This window comes from Dendronephthya gigantea, unplaced genomic scaffold (assembly GCF_004324835.1).
Source record: "Dendronephthya gigantea isolate DGI-Jeju-01 unplaced genomic scaffold, DenGig_1.0 000133F, whole genome shotgun sequence".
Taxonomy (NCBI): domain Eukaryota; kingdom Metazoa; phylum Cnidaria; class Anthozoa; order Malacalcyonacea; family Nephtheidae; genus Dendronephthya; species Dendronephthya gigantea.
Window position 1 is genome coordinate 553,748 of NW_021163143.1, and position 21,502 is coordinate 575,249.

The window sequence follows — 21,502 nt, forward strand, 5'->3', positions numbered from 1 at the left end:
AAATTTCCACAATCTACATGACAATGAATGTAGATTCACTAGACTACAGGGTGAGTCAAAAAAAAACTGACACCTTTGAAATTCAAATTAGCCGCATAGCGGCTGTAATGTGACAGAAGTTGCCTAAAATATTTCATGGGTATACGAAGCATATCATATTAATCAACCTTAAACATAAAGTTTGTTCCCATTGGGAGTTAAAATGCATTCTAAGCTCTGTAAATACAAAAGAACAGTTTTATCAAATCGTTTTTGTTGATTGTACATGGGAATTGTCATATTCCAGCCATAAGTTCGCAGCTAATTTGAATTTCAAAGGTGTCAGTTTTTTTTTACTCACCCTGTAGATGATGCAAATGAGTCGCCAAAGACAAAGGCATAAGAAGACGAAAGTTTGCAAATTTAGTAGTAATTATTTACAAAATTTGTCCGCGGTTAGGAATACAGCATTGTATTGTCAAAATGTTTAACAAGGGTGCTCTTTGATTTACATCCTTGCAGACCGAAAGTGCCTTTTAAACTGGCTTACGAATAGTCATAAAAAGGTGCAGTGAAACCAGTATATATAATTGCTGACATGCAGGTAAAATCAGCCACCGCAGCTCCGCATAGTCAGAGAATTTTAACAAGGGGCCTGATGTATATACTCTAGGTTGATAATACATTTTAGCATCTTGAAAACGAAGCAAAAAATGTTTGTCGTATAAGTTAATTTACCCAGTATTAATTCAAAAATTTAGCGTCAAATGTGGTATAACAACTGCTCAAAATGGACAAAACACTTCTCGACGTTCCGACCTGCATGAGGGCCTTCGTATTCACAATTAGCATTGGTATGACCTGTGGTATGAGTAGTTTGTCAGTCTGTGGCACCGCTGACCAGCCACTTGAAAGGCTGGGTATATCGCTTGCCTTGCTGGCCCTTGCTGCTGTAATATGATATTCTGAAGAATTAAATAGTTTATCATTGATGTGGGATAAATATCTACAGTATATATTTCTGAAACCTTTATAGTTACAATAAAATTACAGTATTTATAATACACGCCACCGCTGTTTTCAGTATTTTATGCCAATACCGTTTATGCCGTAGTTTTAAAAATATTATTCTAAATAAATACTTGAATGATATTACTGCATTATAGCTAATAGTAATAAACTAGAATATTATAGGCTTGGTTATATCGACCAGGAGACGGTTGTATAAAAAGGTAGTTAACGTTTAACTATTCTAGTTAGTGGCAGAATTGGCCAATCAGAATCGTGTATTTTCTAGTTAACTACGATATAAGTAAAGAGTTTTATACAACCGCCCCAGGTTCAAAAATCTGATCCCAATTATACCCAGAAAGGTGCATCTCATTTTTTGAATGGCAATTCGGAGTTCCGGCATGAATTTTAAATGGCAGTCTGCTGTTCACAACAAGTCATGATTGGGAATAATTTCAAAGCGATTTTCTTGTTTTTGATCTCAGGCTTAACTATAGCTTCACATAGTCGTAGCAAAATGAATGATTGAGAGAGATGAACAATGTGACTTGCATATTTTACACGTTATTCATCAGCTGCCATTTCATCCAGGCAGCCATAGGAACAGCTATGATTTAGACGTGAATTAGCCAGTCTAAAGTTGGCCTTTTGAGGAAAAAAGCCACAAAAATATGCAGGATGTAGCAAATTAGGAAACAGAGACACCTGACTGGATGATAGCATATACTTTAGCTATGTACTTTTCATACGTTTTATAAGTTATTTGTAGGTTTTGTATCATGCACCAAGCATCTCAACCAATACGTTTAAATTGATTCATTTGTATAACAACATAATAAATGCTAATACATCCAGTTATTCAGTGGCGGTCAAAACTGCTTAAATGGCGTTATAAATCTTGGCTTCTAGGATTCTGAAATGTAGTAATAATCACAACTATAAGCAGTTGTTTTTGACCGACATTGTAAATGTTTTAACTCAATGGGAAAGCCTTATTATAATGCAATTGTGTGCAAAGAATTAACGCTCGATCTCGTAACACTCGGAGTTTGCATGATAGTGAGGCAGTTCTCAACTTGAGAACATCAACGATGTTTTTCAAAATGGATAACATCTCCTTTGGATGATATTAATATCAACGCATTATGTGTACAGACTTCTTGATGTAGATTTCTAAACTTGTGCTGGACCGGGGACTATAAAAATAAGTCACATAGTGAAGCCTATATATAGGCAACTGCATAAATATATTCTACTGCATGCTTTCCTTATATTTTATAATAAATTTTGGGATGACGTGATCTAAACTTTTACTTACATTTCTGCCCTGATGTGGGCGATAATTCTGTACCGTTTGCGTCAGTCACTTTTACGACGTATTTGCTGTTTACATATGTCGTACTTTTTGGTTTGGAAAAATCTACAAAAGTTTGATTTTTTAAAGGAAAACTGTATCTTCATAATAGAAAGTGTGCTAGTTTTAAAATTGTACGCCTAAATTTAGCCGTTAGAGTCTATAGTGACGAACTAAATATAAAAGAATAGGGGCTATAGTATTCTGATAAAACATTATTATTATTATTATTATTATTATAGGAATAAAGGCATATTGCTTTTGTTCATTCAAATGGCTTCGGTGCTGTTCTGTAGAGCTCGACGACACAATAGGGGACACTGAAGTTCATTAGAACTTCATTGCAGTTCATACGCACCTGATAACACAATACGTGGTGTAATTGTGGTATTAGATATACATTGTTCAGATTCTTCAACCTTTATTTCCTTTTCCTCAGGTTCCTCGTGATTTTCTTCGACCATGTTTGCTTCTTCATTTAAATATTCATGCTCAGATGTGACTGAACTACGCGAGTTTTTTGACGTTTTTAAACCCTGTTCATGTAAGCTGTTCGCTTTTATTGATTTATCTCGTTGTTCTGACCATTCTTTGATCTCATAAAGACAATCTTCACATGTATCTTCAGAAATCTCAAAAAATTCTTCACTGTTTTCACGCGATAAATTTGGCAAACAATATTCTTCAAAAACACCTCCTGTTGTGTCCTGGAAACATACAGACGAGCATCATCATTAATCAAAGTTTTACCCTTTGTCCTAGCTGACAGTTGGACCCTCGTGTTTATTTCAGGTTGGCTAGTACGCATCTGTAACGAATTATTTGAGGACAAGTACCTCATCCTGGTAATCCAGTCTTCCACTGTTATTTTTTGAGCCATGTTTCACCGTAAGAATATTATCAGGAATGTTGTCCTGATAAAAAAAGTACAGTTATCGAAATATGGTTATCTTTGCTTCTACAATATAAAACCTGAATATTTTGTTCAAGTTCTAGAACCTGAACAGCAGTGGTGGGTAAAAAGTAAAATGCAGACGGAGATATTTATGCAATTCGCTCGTGTGCGACGAAAAATTCCTGAGAGAGGAAAAGGCACGCTTTTTCCTCGATGAGAGTGGTGTGCTCCTATAGGATTAAATGTTCAACATTACTCCCTTTCGAATTATGCGTCGCTAAATAAGCAGTTGAGATGTAAAAAGTCTGTCTCAAAAATGAACTCCCTTCTTCTACCACCAGGACCTGATGTTGGATCGTTATACCATCGTCATCTGACGCCAAACCTTTTTGCCCGCAACCATGCAACGCCCTCTTAAAAGGCCGGCGAAGGAGGTAATATCTGACAGATTCGCAAATATGAGTTAACAGAATAACTCACCATATTTTCATCACTATCATGATAAATAGAACTCATTCCACGTGGTCTCACACTAGTGCCATGGCCATCGCGTTTGATTTCCATCAACCGTCGGTCAATACATGGTGTCAATGAATGCGTTGAACTATTCATTCGTTTTAGCGTGTTTTCTGCAACTATAATAGATTGAATTGTTCAGTTCATTTTAATTGCAATGGATTGCATCTTACTATAAAGGTCATAAATGGAATACCGCCATCAGTCGCCTCACCTGTTGGACAACTTTCAGATTTGCTGTCTTGAAGTTTCATTGGGGCAACGGACCAAAGCTGAAAAGTGAACGTCATCATATAGCTACGTACATTCATATATTTGTTTATGTTTTTGCATTACTAGTTAGTTGAATCATGACGTGTTCTGAATGTCCCTCTATAACCTATGGATGTAACATAGAAACCAAAGATTGACGTGAAGTCAGGCAAAGATAACGTACCCAACTATTGAATGTGCTTGGTCGTTGTCCTCTATTACCATTGCCAGTGGAATGACTTGGAGATCTCGATTCAATGTTAGTTACTGCACAAAATACTTGATAATATTGTTGTCGAATCTGTAACAGGTTATGATATACATCAGGTCAACTATTCAGGCATGGTTATTAATATTTTCAACCCTGAAATAGCTGAAGAATCATCTCATTTCGATAGATAAAAACCATGCACGTATTTATTTTTTAAACAGAAAATTCAATCTAAAAAAATTGATCAACTTATTTGTGAACAAACACTTGTCACGCCTAGTCATACATTGTTTACTTTACCTTTTCATCCAGGAGACAATGAAAAACGAATATAAATAACCCCTAAATTAAAAGTGAATGTTAAAACGACGAAAAACTAAATATACCAGTTATGAAATTACTAGCTACATTACTAGCTGAAATTACTAGCTACGCTCTGTACAGAATTGTAAAACAATCGAACTCACCTGAAGAACGTTACAAATGTTAAATATATATGCAATAACTACAGATTCGTTATTCAGATAAAACACTCCAAACACCCACGTGATACCAAGTAAACAGGTAACTATAGCGGCCCCTTTGGCCCAGTATCTGCAAACAAGGAATTTATATTTTAAGAAATAAGTATGGCAAGTTGTTTGGCACGTCATTATGTGATGGAGAAACAAAATATCTATTTTAAGGGTAACTGTATGTAAAAAGAAAATATACAACCAACCTAATTTTCCCCATCATATTTTTCTCTGTTTTATTGCAACTCTGTCGTCGTCCCATGACGCGGAATGTGCAGCAAAGAAAGAAAATATTCACCTGGAACGAATTATCACTTGTAAATAATATTTCTTTCACCCATTAGCAGGCTGATCGCCCAAAGCTCGGCTCAAAAAAACCAACATCATCACTCAACAACATTTTATTACCTACGCGCATTTACTTGAAGTTATCTCATGATTTATAGAAATAAAAATTTACAACTAATGTATCTATAAAATCTATTTTGATAAAACCTACCAGTATAATGCCCAGAGCAGGACCGACAAAACCCCATATCATATGATGACTCATTGACAACCAACAACTGTAAAAAATAATTCTATTATCTTCTATATTGGGATCCTGGCACAGATTACGACTCAGTTGTATGAAAAAGCAGGAAGCTGTGCTAAGTTTTGAAGCATGGCTGAATTTTATGGCACATTCAATGTTATTTTTATTCTACCCAGAACGTCCTGCCTTAAAAATAGAAGTATCAATGTTTTTAGAACTTTTTTCAAAATATATCTAGTCAGGTGCAGGGAGAAAATAAACACGACTAAAGCATGTCCTACCATTTGTCATGAAGGTAATACTCATGTCCCACAACCAAGGCAATGCAAACAATAGCAGCTGGTGTACCTAAAGTAATACGTTTAAATTTTCAGTCTTCCAAAAAAATCAAACTATCAAATCTATAGGTCTTACGACTGTGTAGTCTACAGTCTATAATACATATGCATGATCTGGGGCGTAGGAAGCAGGTATGGGGGACTGGAGGTCTAGAATACTTGCCTGGTGAAAAGGACGTTGTTGACTCGAATTACTGTACATAGTGTTCAAATAATTTATGTCTTTGATGCTAAAGACACATAGGAACCAGGATCATAGCTCTAGATCATTAAAATCCCCCCCCCCCGTTTTCTACGCCCCTGCGCAAGATGGAATTGTTCGATAAAGAAAAATTAGAATTACCCCAACATATGATCATGAACATCCTTTTATCTTTATTGGCGCTCTTTCGTTGAAACACTTTAACCAAGACAAGATACAATATAACACCTTCTGCTGCCATCCAATGAAATGCAACAAGAAGCAGATAATGTAACGCCACTGCTACAGCGTAACACGTCCTCTGCAAAAACAAACAAACAAACATTATTTCATCTAATTGTTCAGTCTTAAATAATACTATTCGACAAGGGAAGCTAAAACATTACCGTTGGATAAAGATTTGCTAGATTTACTAAACATGCATTTGTACACATATTCACCTCATGATTCGTCTTTTCAATTCCCCATAAAAACAACGCTTCTCCAAGAGCCAAAGATAATATTAAATTTGCATGAATACTTGTTCGAACTTTTTTCAAATATCTAAGAATGTGTGATATTGTATAAGCAGATGATTTATGATGTCTATTCTTGGAGAATATTTCTCGGAATTAATTACGTATTGGGTCATGCACATCCAACGTTTTAAAATTTTTGGGAAAGTCATTTTCTTCTGATATACTACAACGATAGTTCTTTTTTCAGTTCATTGCTACAGCGAGCGGCAAGAAATATATTCAAATTGGAGATCTCTGCATAAGATTTTCTAAATAAATGATCGATTATCGATTCTAATTGTTTTCTGATTATATTCTGTGATATAGCTACAATACTTACGTTGGTCTGTACCCTTGATCGCACAATTTAAAACACTGCGAACCAGATTTATAACCACAAGGTCGCCTAAACAAATTGATAAAAACAGATTCTCCAAATCCTGAACACAGGTTTGCTGTAAAAAAGCCTACTTGGAATGAAGTCTTTTATGCAAGCAACGTAATGACCTATATTATTTTAAAAGTATTTCTGCAGGGATTTTTCGAAAGCTTATAACATTAATGATTTACTCACGGCAGAAAAACAAATGTGATAAATGCCAGGCCAAGAGCCACAAGGGAAATACACAAACCAACACGAGTGATCCAACTTAATATTAACTCCTCTGAATCCTGAAATAGAATGATATAAACAAGTTTTACGGGAGACTAAGTACAGATTTTACCGACTTCCACAGTCCACACTAATCAAAAATGAGATCTCTTTGGAGGTCGACTAACTAACATATATAGCTTTTGCTTGGTAAGGTTTTCACACGCACGGTCAAAAAATAGCGAGTTATGAAAACGTGCTTTCTTTCATCAAAGCTGGCGTCCCTATAGAGCGATGGTGATTAATAAACTTGACTTACCGACATTTCTACAGGTTGTATTTGCATGAGAACTGAGAAGCTCGTCATGTGATAGCAATGACACACAGTAAAGTTTCCAGTTACATTAAACACTTGGCAACCAGTCGTTGACCAAGAACCAGGATTCCTCAAAAACAAAACAAATAAAAATCACCAAAAATTGCTCAAGAGAATTGAAGTAGCTAGCACGCACAATCATTGTCACATTCTTGCACGAATACAACTATCAACATACAAGTATATCAGTACACAAGTATATAAATTTTAGGACTGCATGAGTAATTAAAATAATGACTAAAATAATGATCGAGGGTCAACGAATAAGAATCAATGAATAAACGTTAAATTAACAATCTACAATCCACATGAAACTATATACTGGGCGCCACATACTGTCAATATTACAGAACTAACTCGACATATGCATACCTGGAAGTATTGAAGAATACACATTTGTGCTTGTCAAATTGTCCATCCTTAAAGAAAGTAAAAAAAAGAATTACATAAACATCATTACCAAATTCATCAAAAAACCTGTAAAAATAAACGTTCACCAACCTTTTCGTTTTTTAATATAAACTCCAAAGGCTTTCGAAATGGTGTGGATACAGGCGGACTTGTAGAGATGGAAAGAACTGCGGTATTGACAAAATCCTTATCACTATAGAAAGTTATTAAAAAGGATTAACTAGTATTCCTGTCTTTTCTTTAACAAGTCAAAAAACACGATAAAAATCTCACTGTAATTGCTGATTTCCAGCCGACAGAACGTCTTCAATTGTGTTGTACAAGATGACTGCTGCAGTTTGGTCTATTGTTAACGAAAATGTAGGAATAAATGGCTGCATTTATAAACGTATGAGCAGATTTCTGTCACAGAGGTAAATCAATAAAAGAACACTGATCCAGGGATGATCCAGGGATGAACCAGAGATGATCCAAATGTTAAACCATCCCATGCAGGAAGAATGTACCTTCAATATCCATCCCTTCCTCTTGCTCTGGGAATTTAATACTATCCATTTCACTCATGTGTTTATCGGAAGACGTCGTATTGGTGTTCCGTTTAAAATGTGATATTTTTCCATACCGAATACCTGAAGTTGAAACGAAGAAATACGATGATAAGCGTGCAGTTCAAACATTTTGTTAACCTTCATTTATGCTTTCTTCCATCTTGTTTATAATTTTAATTGAATAGAACCCTGAATTTCTCCAGTTCCTACAAATCTTTTTTTACTGTCTCCTTCGCTACTGCGGTGCAAGATGTGAAGATTAACAAATTCAGCCAGAAAATGGATTTTTTTTCGAAATAAACATCGGACGTATTTTGATCGCTACTCTCGTTTTGATTCAGTCGAGTCCCCGGTTGAACAGCGCTCACGTATCTGAGTGTTGTTAATCATTCAAAATACTTACCGATATGTTCACTTTGAATAGAAGAAAAATTTACAATCTTGGCCGATTTCAAAACAGCGTTATCTAGACCATCAATTATTCTGACACTATATTCACTTCTTTGCTCCTGCAAAAAGATATAAAGTTTCGATTGTAAACAATAAAAGATCTTGTGCAAGATTTTATCATCTTGTTGGTGAGGGAAATCTGAACTCGAAGTTCTTAGTAACATTAATATATTAAATCAAGTCGAACTGCAGGTTACATATATGACAGAAAAATACTTCTTAAAACTAACCTTGGGTATGTCATCCCAAACTTTCAATGATTTTGGTGAAATAATTTTTTCTGTGATATTCACTAGGTTCTAAATAGAAGATATAGGAATAGGAGTAACCAGAGGAATGAGAGCTGTGACATAATTTTAGTTTAGCATATTATATAACACCATGAATCTTACCGTTAGCAAACTCTCGGTAATTTCTTGATTAGTCAATTCTTCATTCAGTTCATTTTGCTGACTCTTATTATACAACTGATCAATGACGTTTACAGTCTTTATAATATCTCCTCCATATAAACCTCTAGCACCATTCTTGTCGAGAAGATTCAGGAAAAAATCCCCAACCACTGTTGAGTTCAGTGTTTGGTCGGCGAGCTATATCAAAAGAAAAATTGATTGCACGTGTGGTTTCAAAACTTGAAAAGTCTCAAAAAAACACTTCAGTAAACAGAGAGGAACAACGAATAAAGTTTAATTAAAGCCATGCAATCGAAATATGGCTCAATAAAACGGCAGACAGCTATACTCAGGAGTGAGCTACGATTCCATTTCACGCAGCATCAAGTACCCAATTCTTATAATCATAACGTAAATTTCCTTCATGACATCCTGGATCTCGTTATTACAAATGCATTCAACGTAAAAAATAAATTTCATATCGTACTTTGTCATCTACTGCGGACATCCAAGAAGAAACACAATTACTCAAGTTGGGATCTGACCAGTATGGCGTGCTAGCATTTCCTTTTAGGCATTCTCGTGTCGTGATGCCTGAAATTACAACATACATGTTAAATCAGGAAAGGTTTATTGATATTTTATACTATCAGATCGATATACTATTGCTGCACGTATATAGGATTCAATGGGTTTTATAGAGCTATTCCAGGCTTATATGTGCGTTGCTCTAGTCGCGAGCAAACACTACACATGCATGCGACTGAGTTTTCGTTGCCACTGAAAGTAGGATGAACCATTCATTCTAGAAAACCAACATTACTGTTAATATATTTTATACCTATTGTTCCATTAGGGCAAAGATTTTTGTCTGTTTGTCCACGATAAGTTCGTTTCCATGTGACATTTCTTGTTTTCTCCTCAGGACAAAAATCTGTTTCTGTCACTTCTGATGGCAGCGCTGATATGCAAATAATATAAATATTTTCATACGAGAATTAACCCTGCCTAATATGCTTGCTGCGTGCGTGATCGTGACGTCAAATAAGAAAAAGTTAAGCATGGTTTACGACATACATGAACACTGTTTTTATACCTTTACAGCGAATCCCGTCCCCAGCGAAACCGGGCAGACAAGAGCAGAAATAAGAGCCCGCGGAGTTGACGCACTGCGCATGTTCACCACAGGGTGTACCATCCATTATACATTCGTTTGTATCTAAATGTCAGAATGTAAAATTGATTGATTAGGTATATAAACTAATTTCTTGAAACTCTTACTGCCGAGATCATTATTTTATTCATTGTTTACAAACCTTTAGTTTGTATAGTGAATTGCTGTGAAGGACGACCGTAACCTGCCCCAGATAATACTTGAACCGTCACGTAATACTTTGAGAATTGCGTCAGATTACTAAGCTCGAGTTGAAGACTTTCAGTTGTTTCAATATGAAGGATATTAAAGGCATTATATAAAGTAACTTTATAGCCAATGACATCATCTTTTCCATGCATGCTTTTCGGAGGACTCCATGTTATTCTAGCACTGGAATCCTTAACCTCTGGCGCAAGAATAAGTTCAGGCGGTGGCGGCTCTGAAAATCAACGAAAAGCAAGTTTACTGAGATTTTACGCTTATTACTTTTTGACTCACAGATATCCGTAGGAGTATCAGGGAGTCATTGCTAACGGTCTCGCATCCTTTAGTGCCATTAACTCGCGCTTAGTATTAAAAACTTGTTTATCTGGTTAGTCTTCTAGCCAACAATTAATCGGCTATTCGTGTATCCGTGAGTCGTCTCATTGAGACCTTTGATTTGTAACTAAAACCAATATCAAGAAATTGTGGCAAGATTGAATTTGGTGATAACTTGATATATCTCTCTAAAATATTTGGTGTACAACACTGTAAAGTTTATTTTATGAAAGTCAAAATTCATGTTTCGAAAGTTTGTGTATCAACAAGTGGCCAGCAAAATATTCCTCGTTACGTGAAGGATATAATACTTACTACTACGGGCGGTATGAAAGTCAACAACTGAACTAGGAATGCTTTCATATCCATTTTGCATATTGTGAGCAACAACCCAGAATGAATAATTCATGTTTGGTTCTGATTTATTAATCAAGTATTTCAATCCGCAATCCCAGCAAAATACTTTCTTCACGTTATTTTCCAGTCCTAAGAGTTGATGGCGCACTCTGCCATACTCCACTTGAGATTTGTTCCAGGAGATAAGAATTCCTTCTAATAATAAACTGACCCTCAGTCCTGCTGGGGTTGTTGGTACTGGAGCAAGAAAAAATGACATCCAATTAGGCAGCGAAATTGATGTTAAATAATTTAAATAATTTCCAAACATACTTGAAAAACACTTGCAAAATATATCAAATATACAAACTAAGATTACCCACCATACAATCCAGTATCGATGATTACTTCGCCAGTTGGAGCACTTTCATAACCTTTATGAACGTTGTACGCTACGGCCCAAAATCCATATTGAGTATTTCTGGCGACATTTTTCATTAAATACTGCAGATTACATTCATCGCAAAGAAGCTGTTGATGTCCATTTACACGACCAAATAATTTATACTCTACTTGCCCTCTTGGAACTTTGGATGTTTCCCAGCTAACATGGATTCCATTTTGTGTAAACGTAGCGGTTAGATTGCGCGGTGAACTTGGCGCTAAATAAGGAAAAACAAAATGTTGTATAGACTACAGACCTTCATTTTTGCTAATTAGTCTCATATTAAAGCAAATCAGTGACGGATCTAGGGGTAGTCAGGATAAATTACACAGCTAAATTTTAAATTTAAAACACCTTAATAACAACGGTATTGGTTATGGACTTCAAAATAATATTTTTAAATAAAAATCTACCAATGAGATTGCGATTTTCAGCTGTAGTGATTCATTCTGACTACCCTAGATCCGCCACTGAAGCAAATATAAGTAATTTGTTATCAAATTTTAACTCGAAATAGACCCTACTTACTGAATGAAGGCGTAGTAATCGTGACATTATTAGATGGTGGACTCATATACCCATTCTTTATATTCCTTGCAATCACCCAGAATGTATACTCTGTATATTGTTCAACGTACTCCAATCTGTATGATTCGCCACAGGCACTACATATTGTTTTCTCGTTGCCGTTCACTAGGGCAAACAATGTATAATCTACTAATCCATTTAATTCTTTTGGTTGTCGCCATTTTATCACCAATATTTCTCCTTTTTGCTTTACTCTCAAATATCTTGGCTCCATGGGAACTATAAAGAAAGAAAGATATAATCAATACTGAATAGTTCACTCTGATTTTGCATCATTCAAAAAAACAATGCTTTGTCTTATTATTTATATGAACTTTAATTACATGAACGAACTTTTGACAAACAGTTATACAAAGCTATCACTCGTAGCAACCATTCGTAATCATCATGCACGGTTTCATATACAATGTGAAATGAGATTGTTTTGATTGAAGGTTTTCCAAATAGACTTACGTCCTTCCGCGGTTTTTTCTCGAAGAGTGACTGCTTGGCCAATGCCATGTTCATTCCTACACGCAAGTGTAATGATATATTCTGTAAAAGGTTCAAGCTGTTCCAAGTACGCTGAGGCTACATTTCCTCTGAATGTGGTGGACCATTTCTCCGGGATTCTGAAGTCATCTTTGCGATAAGAAATCTGCACGATAGGGAAAATATGAAATTATTTAACATGCAACAAAATATATGCATGCACACCAGGTTTTAATGCAAAAATATTTCATGGCATAAACGGTGGACGAACACGCAGCTGCATGATGATCATAGACAAGTGTGAGATTATAAAACATATTTATTTCAAGTATATGATAGAACTAACCTTATACCCTTGAACTGGACCATCTATTTTTTCCCATTCTAGCAAAAAATACCTCGCAGCTTTTTCTCTTACTGCGAAATTCTTTGGTTTTCCTGGAACTGAATTTAGGAAAGTTTTGATTTTAGTAAGGTTGCATGCTTTTCAATGAACTGGACTGATAAAATTCTCCGTCTCGTAAAAATTTACACCAAGTAAACACTTCTATACTGCATATATCGTACGAGTTATTATACATGGTTGCAAATCTGCAATGGAGTCCAAACATTATTTACCAACAATTTTTATATTACCGTTAAGTTTAGTATTGCACGTAACTCTGGATGACTTTGAGACAACCATTTTTGATGTATTCTTTTTACTAACGAACATTCTGCGCTGAACTTCAACAATGTACTCTGAATTTTGAACTGGAAAGAAAGAGTGAATTAAAACCGAGCTCGTTTATAATTAATTAAAGCAAGCTAGCACAAAACAGCCACACTATAACGTCCTATATGCTAATTTATAAGAAGATGTGATTTTACAGTCATATGTATGTCGATCATAACTGTTTCTATATAGCTACAGTACGATGGCAGCTCACTTAGACTGTACACCAGTACCACCACAACATGATGACAACGCCGCATACATCACACCATGGCATGCATGGTGAAAATGATGATTTACTATATAGCGATTTGTTTCTTACAACTCACCTAGATGATGAATACTAAAATTAAGAGCTTTTGAAATATATTTTCCTCTTCCATCCACTCCGTTTCTCCACCAAGTAATCCGAAAATCTCTTTCTATCTTGTACGTTTGATATCTATCATCGATGAGAACGTTTAAAGATGTTCCGTTTGTTTTGCATTCTTCAATCTTCGGGCGATCTGAAGTATATAGCATGATTAGACTGGAAAAAATTCCTCTAAGAAGAATCTCTAGTAAAACATGCTTGCCTTACCTAAGGTGTTTCTGTAAACTTGATTCATGAGATTTTTAGACAGTTCATAATGCCATATCACAATATCGTCGTAATCAGCTTTCAGCGTCGTTCCGTAAACTGTGGGTGGTGACAATACCACTGCACACTTTTTATACCTTTGTTTAAATACTCGACCTGGAGCTATCTTAGCTCTTGTTTCTTCACTCATCAATACACTATCTTTAAACATTCGCAATCCATTTTGATTTGACCACGTGATTGTTAAATATAACCAGTTCCCAGGTTTGGTGGGGAAATCACATTGCCACTTGCGTTGTTTCATAAAAACAATTGCTGAAATATGGCGTTCGTCTGTCCCATTTACTGCTCGAGTGGTTTGAAAAATCATTAACCCAGTATCATTTGTGTCACTACCAAGCAGTATTTTTGTCTCATTATCATAAATTGGTAATTTTACCCAAAATGCAACGCTAAATCCGTTCTTTGTACAAAGGTGAATATCACATAAACATTCCTCAAGAAATTTTCCTAATCGCACCCAACCATTGGTAAAAAGTGATAAATATCCTCTGTTCTCTCCAGTGACAATCCCTCTCGTTCCTTTCCATTTTCCATCACGAGAATATCTCACATCTCTTATCTGAGTTTCATAGTCGAGTGGCCAGTAATGACTTGCACCGCGGTAAAACCCGCCTAAATAACAGAAATTTCATGTCATTAGCGTACTGGATCTCTTTAGGGCTGCATTTCCCTTTAAATAAATTGAGTGAAATGTCATTTTGGAACCTCTAATATAGACTCACATACTATCCACGTGTATACCCCCCCCCTTCCACCCACGACAACACTGTATACCCCCCTTTCCACCCACGACAACACTATATACCCTCTCTTGTAAATTTTAATTTCATTAAAGGGAGATTAAGCCATCCACTTTCGTAACGTAGAAGAAAAACGTTACATATTTGCGCTTTTTGCCACTTTTGTTCCCGACAACCTTTTCACAATCAGTTATCTACCTACAACACGCATCATGTCGAAAAAATAACAAAATATATGACCTGGGTTGGTCAAGCAAGATTATTCTAAGTTTATTTGAATGACAGAAACACAGATTGCACTCATTGCGTAGATACTTCAACATATTATACTTTATCAGTCGAACGGAAGATGTGTTTTTTACACAAGAATTAAACAGTAATCTAGAAATATTTCTCAATCAGTGCCAAGAAAAGGGATATTTAATTATTTGCATGCAATTTTCAAATCAGGTAAAGTGTAGACCGAACTGAAAAGTAAATTTTGATTTTTCGACACTTTTTTTTCTCGTAAAAACTTATTATTCTGAAAGATTATGGTGAATCACCGTGTGTTTAAAAATGAACAGTTGGACAAGTGTTATCTTGTCAATATGATGCAAGTGCATGTATTTCGTATAGTTCATGTGATATTGTTTCTTCACTACTTCATTAAAAACAGGGTCAGACAATGTTGTACGGTTCTAGACTTTGTTCATCAAGTTGTTGTGAATCACAACACTGCATGCTATATATTTCGACTAAATTTTGTGTGGCGTGGCATAAAATTGTTTCATCCTATTTTATATTTAGGACAATTATCGTCAGTTGACGGAAATATCGATAGGAACACTTCACTATTGGATAGAGGAGCTCTGTAATTCAAGCCGTGCAGTTTTCACAGTTTGATTTTTTAAAGTAATGCGTTTTGGCAAAATGTGAGACTTAACTCCATCAAAAATACTTGAATTATTTCCTGAAACCTGTACATCGGAAACGCATGTCAGACAAGATTTACTTTCTGCTGTAGTTAAAACAGCAAAACAATTACGCATTTTGAGTATTAAAAGTGTTTCCTATAGCATTCTAAGAATGTGCATCATAATCAATATATATCTCTGCTGGAAGAAAGGTAAATTAAATTTTCATTACAACGAGTTCATTACAACGAGGCTAGCATTAATTTCGCTATTTTATTTGATTATGACGACAGCAAAGATAAGAATGTAAAGTAGTTGATGCAATGCCAAAATTGTTTCGAAATCTTGCGGATAAGAAGACGATTTCTCGTAGGCTACAGACAGCGCAACGCATGTGGTCGTTTCTAATCAATTAAAATTTAATTAGTTGGCAATTCGACACAGAATTTACTTGACCTTTCTCGATATATCTTGCGTGCTATAGCATTGTAACAAAGTGTTTATAGTGGTAAGTTTTCGTCATTTCTAATAGGATTTCGGAACTAAATCGACTTACCCCAATTGACCCAAAGCCAGGAAATTCATATAAATTTCTAACCTTAGTCTTAGATAATTCTGAAAGTTGCGACCCTATATGGTACTGTGTGAAAATAATTCAGCAGGACGAGTAGCGGATTTATATACTGTTAGTCAAATAAACGATAACAGCTCACATTTGGATACATCAACATTTTTAATGCTTCCATTCCGTTGTTAAAAATTTAGTTTCAGAAATTCAGATCCAATATAGCATCGTTATTCATTCATGCAGGCACTATGATTCAGTTTGCATTTAAAATTGTGCGCAGTTTATTTTGGCTAAGTGGATCCGCCACTGAACAGGCGTCTAATATACGCGTGATAGGAGGAGGAAGGGTATTTTAAAGAGAGAAATACTTATAATCAGGAAAAATTGTTGTTGCCACATTCCTATTGATTAGATTTCGATGCAAGTAAAGTTTCATGTCGCTTGCTTTCATTATCAAACAATTCTCATAAAGCATTCATTCCCATAAAAAAACGTTATATTCTTAATCATGTTTAATTTTAGTCCGCTTTATTTTTCATTATAATGATTATTCAGAGGTTATCTATATGCAATCAATACAACCATTTTTATTTGTCAAAGAACGAGCCAAAATAAATACATGACGCTTGAATTATGTCAATAAAGTCGACATGAGTCACGCGAAGGACAACGTCTTAACGCTTAGTAAGTCAGAGATGCACAACAATCCGCATGTACTTCTTAATTTTAGCCGACAAATCACAATTTAACCAGCGCTGCATAACATGCATGCAGTGATATAATTACTCTGTAATAAACGTCACATGCAGGACAGCTCGTGGTGGGTATATATAAAAAGTGAAACGCTACAACACTGTCTTTAGAGAAATCAGCAGGGTCTATCTAAATGTTTAGGATTTATAAGTCTCGCACTCGCAGGCAACAGAAAAGAAGGATGCTAGCGCTAGAAAGAACGGGCTCGATTTTTCCGTTGCATGTATGCATGCAAAGGTTGAGTGGTTGACTGCCAAAAAGACTAGAGTCTATTATGAGCAGGGGAGGAGCCTGTCATCTTGCATTAATTCTAGTAGTTTATATAAAAAATGCAAATCTTTGAGATTAGTTAAGATTGTCCCCTTGCATGCACCTGTAGGACTCAAGTTACGCGATAGTCAATCACGCAAAAATCAAACAACACGCAAAGCACTGTTTTTATATAGGGGGATATATAAAGCCCAGTTTGAAATAAAATAATATTTTTGTGCATTATTATCCATTCTTCTAAATTTTGTTCATTGAAAACAACTAATATATTTTCAAGTTTGATTTGATGATAATGAGAGATTTCAAAAATAAACAAACTTTTCTTTTTGGGTTGTTTACATAACCGAAAGTCAAGGATTTGAGCTCTTCCTTATCTTCCATATATGTTAGTAATTTCATCTGGCAAGAAAGAGTTTACTAGCTATCTTAAATAGCTGAAGATAACTCAGATTGATGTCGTAAGGATTAATTTAAATACCAATAAAACCAAAGTAAATTGCAAGGTTTTGAGGTGGTACATTCGTCGACTTTTAAATGCAGTTTCACAGCATGATGCTATATGTCTGATTGTGTAAGAAATGAAAACTTTTAACGGTTGCACGACGCAGTAAAATACCAGCAAAATGTTTATAGTTTAATCGCAGCTTGAAATTCAAGAGATGAAATTCAAACATGCATGATATTAAATGACATATTCAATTATCACGCGCCGCACACACACATATATACACCAGAAAAATTGTAAAACAAACAATTTTGACGTTGCTATATCGTTCGTAGATACAAATACGACTCGATAAAGACGAAAACTCTCTCTTTTTGCGCATTTAGCAAATGACGCGTTCGTTGTAGCGCTGAGGACCGTAGTGGTCGCGTTATGTACACGACGAATTAAGAGTGTTTACATGCGACAGTTCGACTTCATCCAAATCAGTCAGTTTATTAAAGGAATAGAGGATAACATTATGTTTCAATACTAGTAAAGTGTCCTACGATTTGACAAACGAGACAAAATGGTGATATATACGGTGGGTATACTAACCTTTGTTTAAATATTTGGTATCAGTTTTTGACACATGACCTACAACAAAGTGCAAAATATCGTGTTAGTGTCTTGAAAACATTCAAACTGTATTTTGATAAATTCTACAATCTAAGAACTTTTTGTATACTTAAATATAGTGAGAATATTCACTACAACATGGTTCACACTATGACTCCAATAACCATGAGTATATAATCAGTGTTAACGGCCAATAAATAACAGTTATATACTATATACAACATGTCGAATCGTCGATTATATTATAAAGCACCTAATAGACAAAAATATGTACATAAGTTACAGACAAAGGTGGCAAATGTACATCTTAAAACAGATTTTTACAGCAAAAGACGGCAGCTGTAGATCAAAATTTCTCAACTTGAATCCGCAAATTTGATCACGTCATTTTTCGATATTTTCTCAATTATTAACAAGCATTAATAAAGGTTTGATATTTCTACCTCGGTGTAAAAGCACGTCCTCATCAGCCAGTGTTGTACAACACAATTTGAAACTAATCGCCGCAATGTAAAGAACGAAAATATTTCTTCCCAAATCCATTGGTTTAAGTTCAGGCGTCTTTCATACTAACCCAGCCAATCGTTATGTTATTAGGGTTATTAAACGGAATTTTTGTGAACGCACGTTATTTAACAACGATTAACGCAACAATGTCTTATCTTTGCGCTGGTTTGCGGTGCTATTGTGAATGATGCGGTGAAAAAGTTCAACCGGATGTTGCAACAAAAACCGGATGCAGGAGTCACACCGCGTTTAATCCCTGGGTATAATCGCTGTTTACCTTGAACGTGGGCGCAGTAGGTTTTGCGAGGCCGAAACCGTGCCCAAATAAAAAATAGGAAACAATTCTTTCAATTTTAGTAAAATGACTAGACATTTAGAACAACCCTCATAAAGTATTCGTCGAAATATTCACTTTTCTCTCATGCAGCTCACAATTTTTTTCAGTGAATTAGAACAACTTTCCAACAGTGTGTGCAAACATAGCCGCTCTGACGTCACATGAGAGTGCAGATATAACATGCCCGATTCCGTAGGAATCGTGATACGACAACGAACCCACTTTTCTCCTCTTTTCCTTACGAGTATACTTGGACAATCTCGTTTCCAGTGTGGTACCCGGAGCGCTTCTCACGTGACATTGTAAAAAGTTAAGGCACCTGGGAACGAAGCTGTCTTATTTCCTGTCCTTGATCCAGTTTCATACAAGATGCTCGTGTCAATTGATATCATAGAATGATGGAAAGTAATTCTATTTGGGCTTGTATTAAAATAATATCTCTTCTATAAGTAATGAGGAAACGTAAGTTTCTCCAGCCGGAAAGTCGTCGCGTCATGAATTGGCAAGCAATTTCTCACTACACAATGAAAATCTCGCTGAACCCACTGCCAAAAATACACAAAAAAGATCACTAAACGACCTTTGTCAGGAGTGTGCACTTCTCATTCGGACGAACGCATTAAAAATAATAAATAGATAATGAGGCATTTCATGTTACTACCCAAGAACTACACGAGAGGTCAGTTTCACACAAGGCTGATGAACTATCCAGACTGAGGAACTATCAAGACAAAACATTATCTGGTATATTTGAAAATTTGAAGAAGCTGCCACGCCGCTACCTGCAGTTATCTTTGATCGTATCTCATATTTTGCAATGCTGTTACTTTAAATACCATATCAGTTGATTTATAGTTCTCCTTTCAATTACCAAGATTGCAGATGCATTCATCATCAAATCAATAGATTTTTTATACACTTCACTGCCGAAAGCTAAGCTGTTAAAAATCTTAAAGGAGAGTGCCTTTTCCGTCGCATTTGCCCAAAGTTTTCCGAGTTTGTAAGCATATACCAGAACTTTCTATGGCCATGGAATTGTGCGGCAATTAATATAGCAATATATCCACAGATGGCCCCAGCATTTTAAAATAGCCAATTGTAGATTGCAAGGTATTTGTTATTTCATCAGGTAGGCTGGTAAAACTGATCATTAGAATACTGATCAAAACAATTGCCATGTTGAAATATTTTGCTTGCATGGTCTATAAGGAGAGGGGGAGACGGGGGATGGATTAGACCAAACTTATTATCTACATTTACGTTATCCATTAACTGCATATCAGTTGATTAAAGCCACAAGTGCATTAAGTGTCTGGAGCTCATTAAAATCGTTAGATAAGCGAAAAGCAACATGGCGAGTTTTTAAAACAGCTTAAATTACCTTTCAATATTACTTTATAAATCTGAGGTTAAAAAAACTTTTATAAAGCAGGCGCAGTAATTAAAACATGTCAGTGTCGTCACAAATTCATGTTTTTAATTACATCTGTTTTATTTATATATCTTTTCACATATGCATGAATGATTTATTCACTAGATAAGAATCGTACGTTTGCCATATTTGATTGCCATGCACTAACTAATGCTATATAGGCTGTTTGCACATGCACAGAGGTGTCTTTTTAGAGGTGTTTTTTTAGACGGTATGAAGTAATAATAGAAGTTATTTATCAGAGGATTAATCTCAAAAAAAAGTTTACAAACGCCTAATGAATGCAGGATAAGAATGATGAAAAATCGTAGAGGCATCAGCAAGTGTGGTAGTAAATCCTCGCCGTTTGTGAGATACTTGTTGTTTCAAATCAAGTTGTTAGTGGAGGATGATACGTTACGTTTTTTATGCCATCTGTGTGCTAAAATTACTAACCAAAAAAAGTATCAACAATAGAATATGTATATTTGCCTTAGTGCTTCATTATCTGGCATCCCCTCTAAAAACAACATTATCAGAGGAATAAGCTGATATAGATTTTAAATTAAATAAAGTTTATGAAGAACATTCTTGAACCAAAACTTATTTTGTCAAGAATTATTTTTTGCATTAAAACTCAACATCAACTGCTCTGTCACATGCAAGTTTAAGAGACTCAGATGATTAAATATTCATAGAGTGCCATCGTCGACACTTCACAGATAAAAAGATTACAGCTGTTCATCAGTATTAGGATTATAATATTAATATTTACGCAATTTCGACCCCGTTTCAACGTAGTCCGAGAGAAATGTAACTTTATTGTAGGGGCGTCTTGTCGTTTTGTACTTCAGATGTTTTTAATCATGCAAATATCTATTTGCAACTTGGTATATACGAGTCCCCAGTCCCCCAGTTACAACTAACTCTTAGGACACGAGAGATGAAAACGTCCAAACCAGTTACAAGTTGCCGTTCACAATGAATTG

The 21,502-nt window shown here is 35.5% G+C and overlaps 1 protein-coding gene across 1 annotated transcript; it reads right to left on the bottom strand.

The window, feature by feature from the left end:
* Positions 1-2,053: 2,053 nt before the first annotated feature.
* On the bottom strand, positions 2,054-18,944 carry LOC114536284. Its single transcript, XM_028557617.1, has 38 exons — positions 18,702-18,944; positions 18,238-18,276; positions 13,906-14,580; positions 13,655-13,831; positions 13,229-13,363; positions 12,957-13,054; positions 12,593-12,776; positions 12,080-12,358; positions 11,490-11,768; positions 11,086-11,364; positions 10,391-10,669; positions 10,171-10,293; positions 9,916-10,035; positions 9,562-9,668; positions 9,075-9,272; positions 8,913-8,981; positions 8,636-8,741; positions 8,191-8,313; positions 7,958-8,027; positions 7,775-7,877; positions 7,646-7,692; positions 7,217-7,343; positions 6,880-6,977; positions 6,646-6,711; positions 6,249-6,351; positions 5,950-6,109; positions 5,550-5,616; positions 5,233-5,299; positions 4,940-5,031; positions 4,686-4,812; positions 4,519-4,560; positions 4,192-4,308; positions 3,970-4,027; positions 3,720-3,874; positions 3,181-3,258; positions 2,703-3,051; positions 2,309-2,410; positions 2,054-2,186 (listed from the first exon to the last, which is right to left on the bottom strand). Exons 1-38 carry the CDS (start codon positions 18,799-18,801, stop codon positions 2,164-2,166), a joined length of 5,421 nt encoding a protein of 1,806 aa, XP_028413418.1. The 5' UTR covers positions 18,802-18,944; the 3' UTR covers positions 2,054-2,163.
* Positions 18,945-21,502: the final 2,558 nt, after the last annotated feature.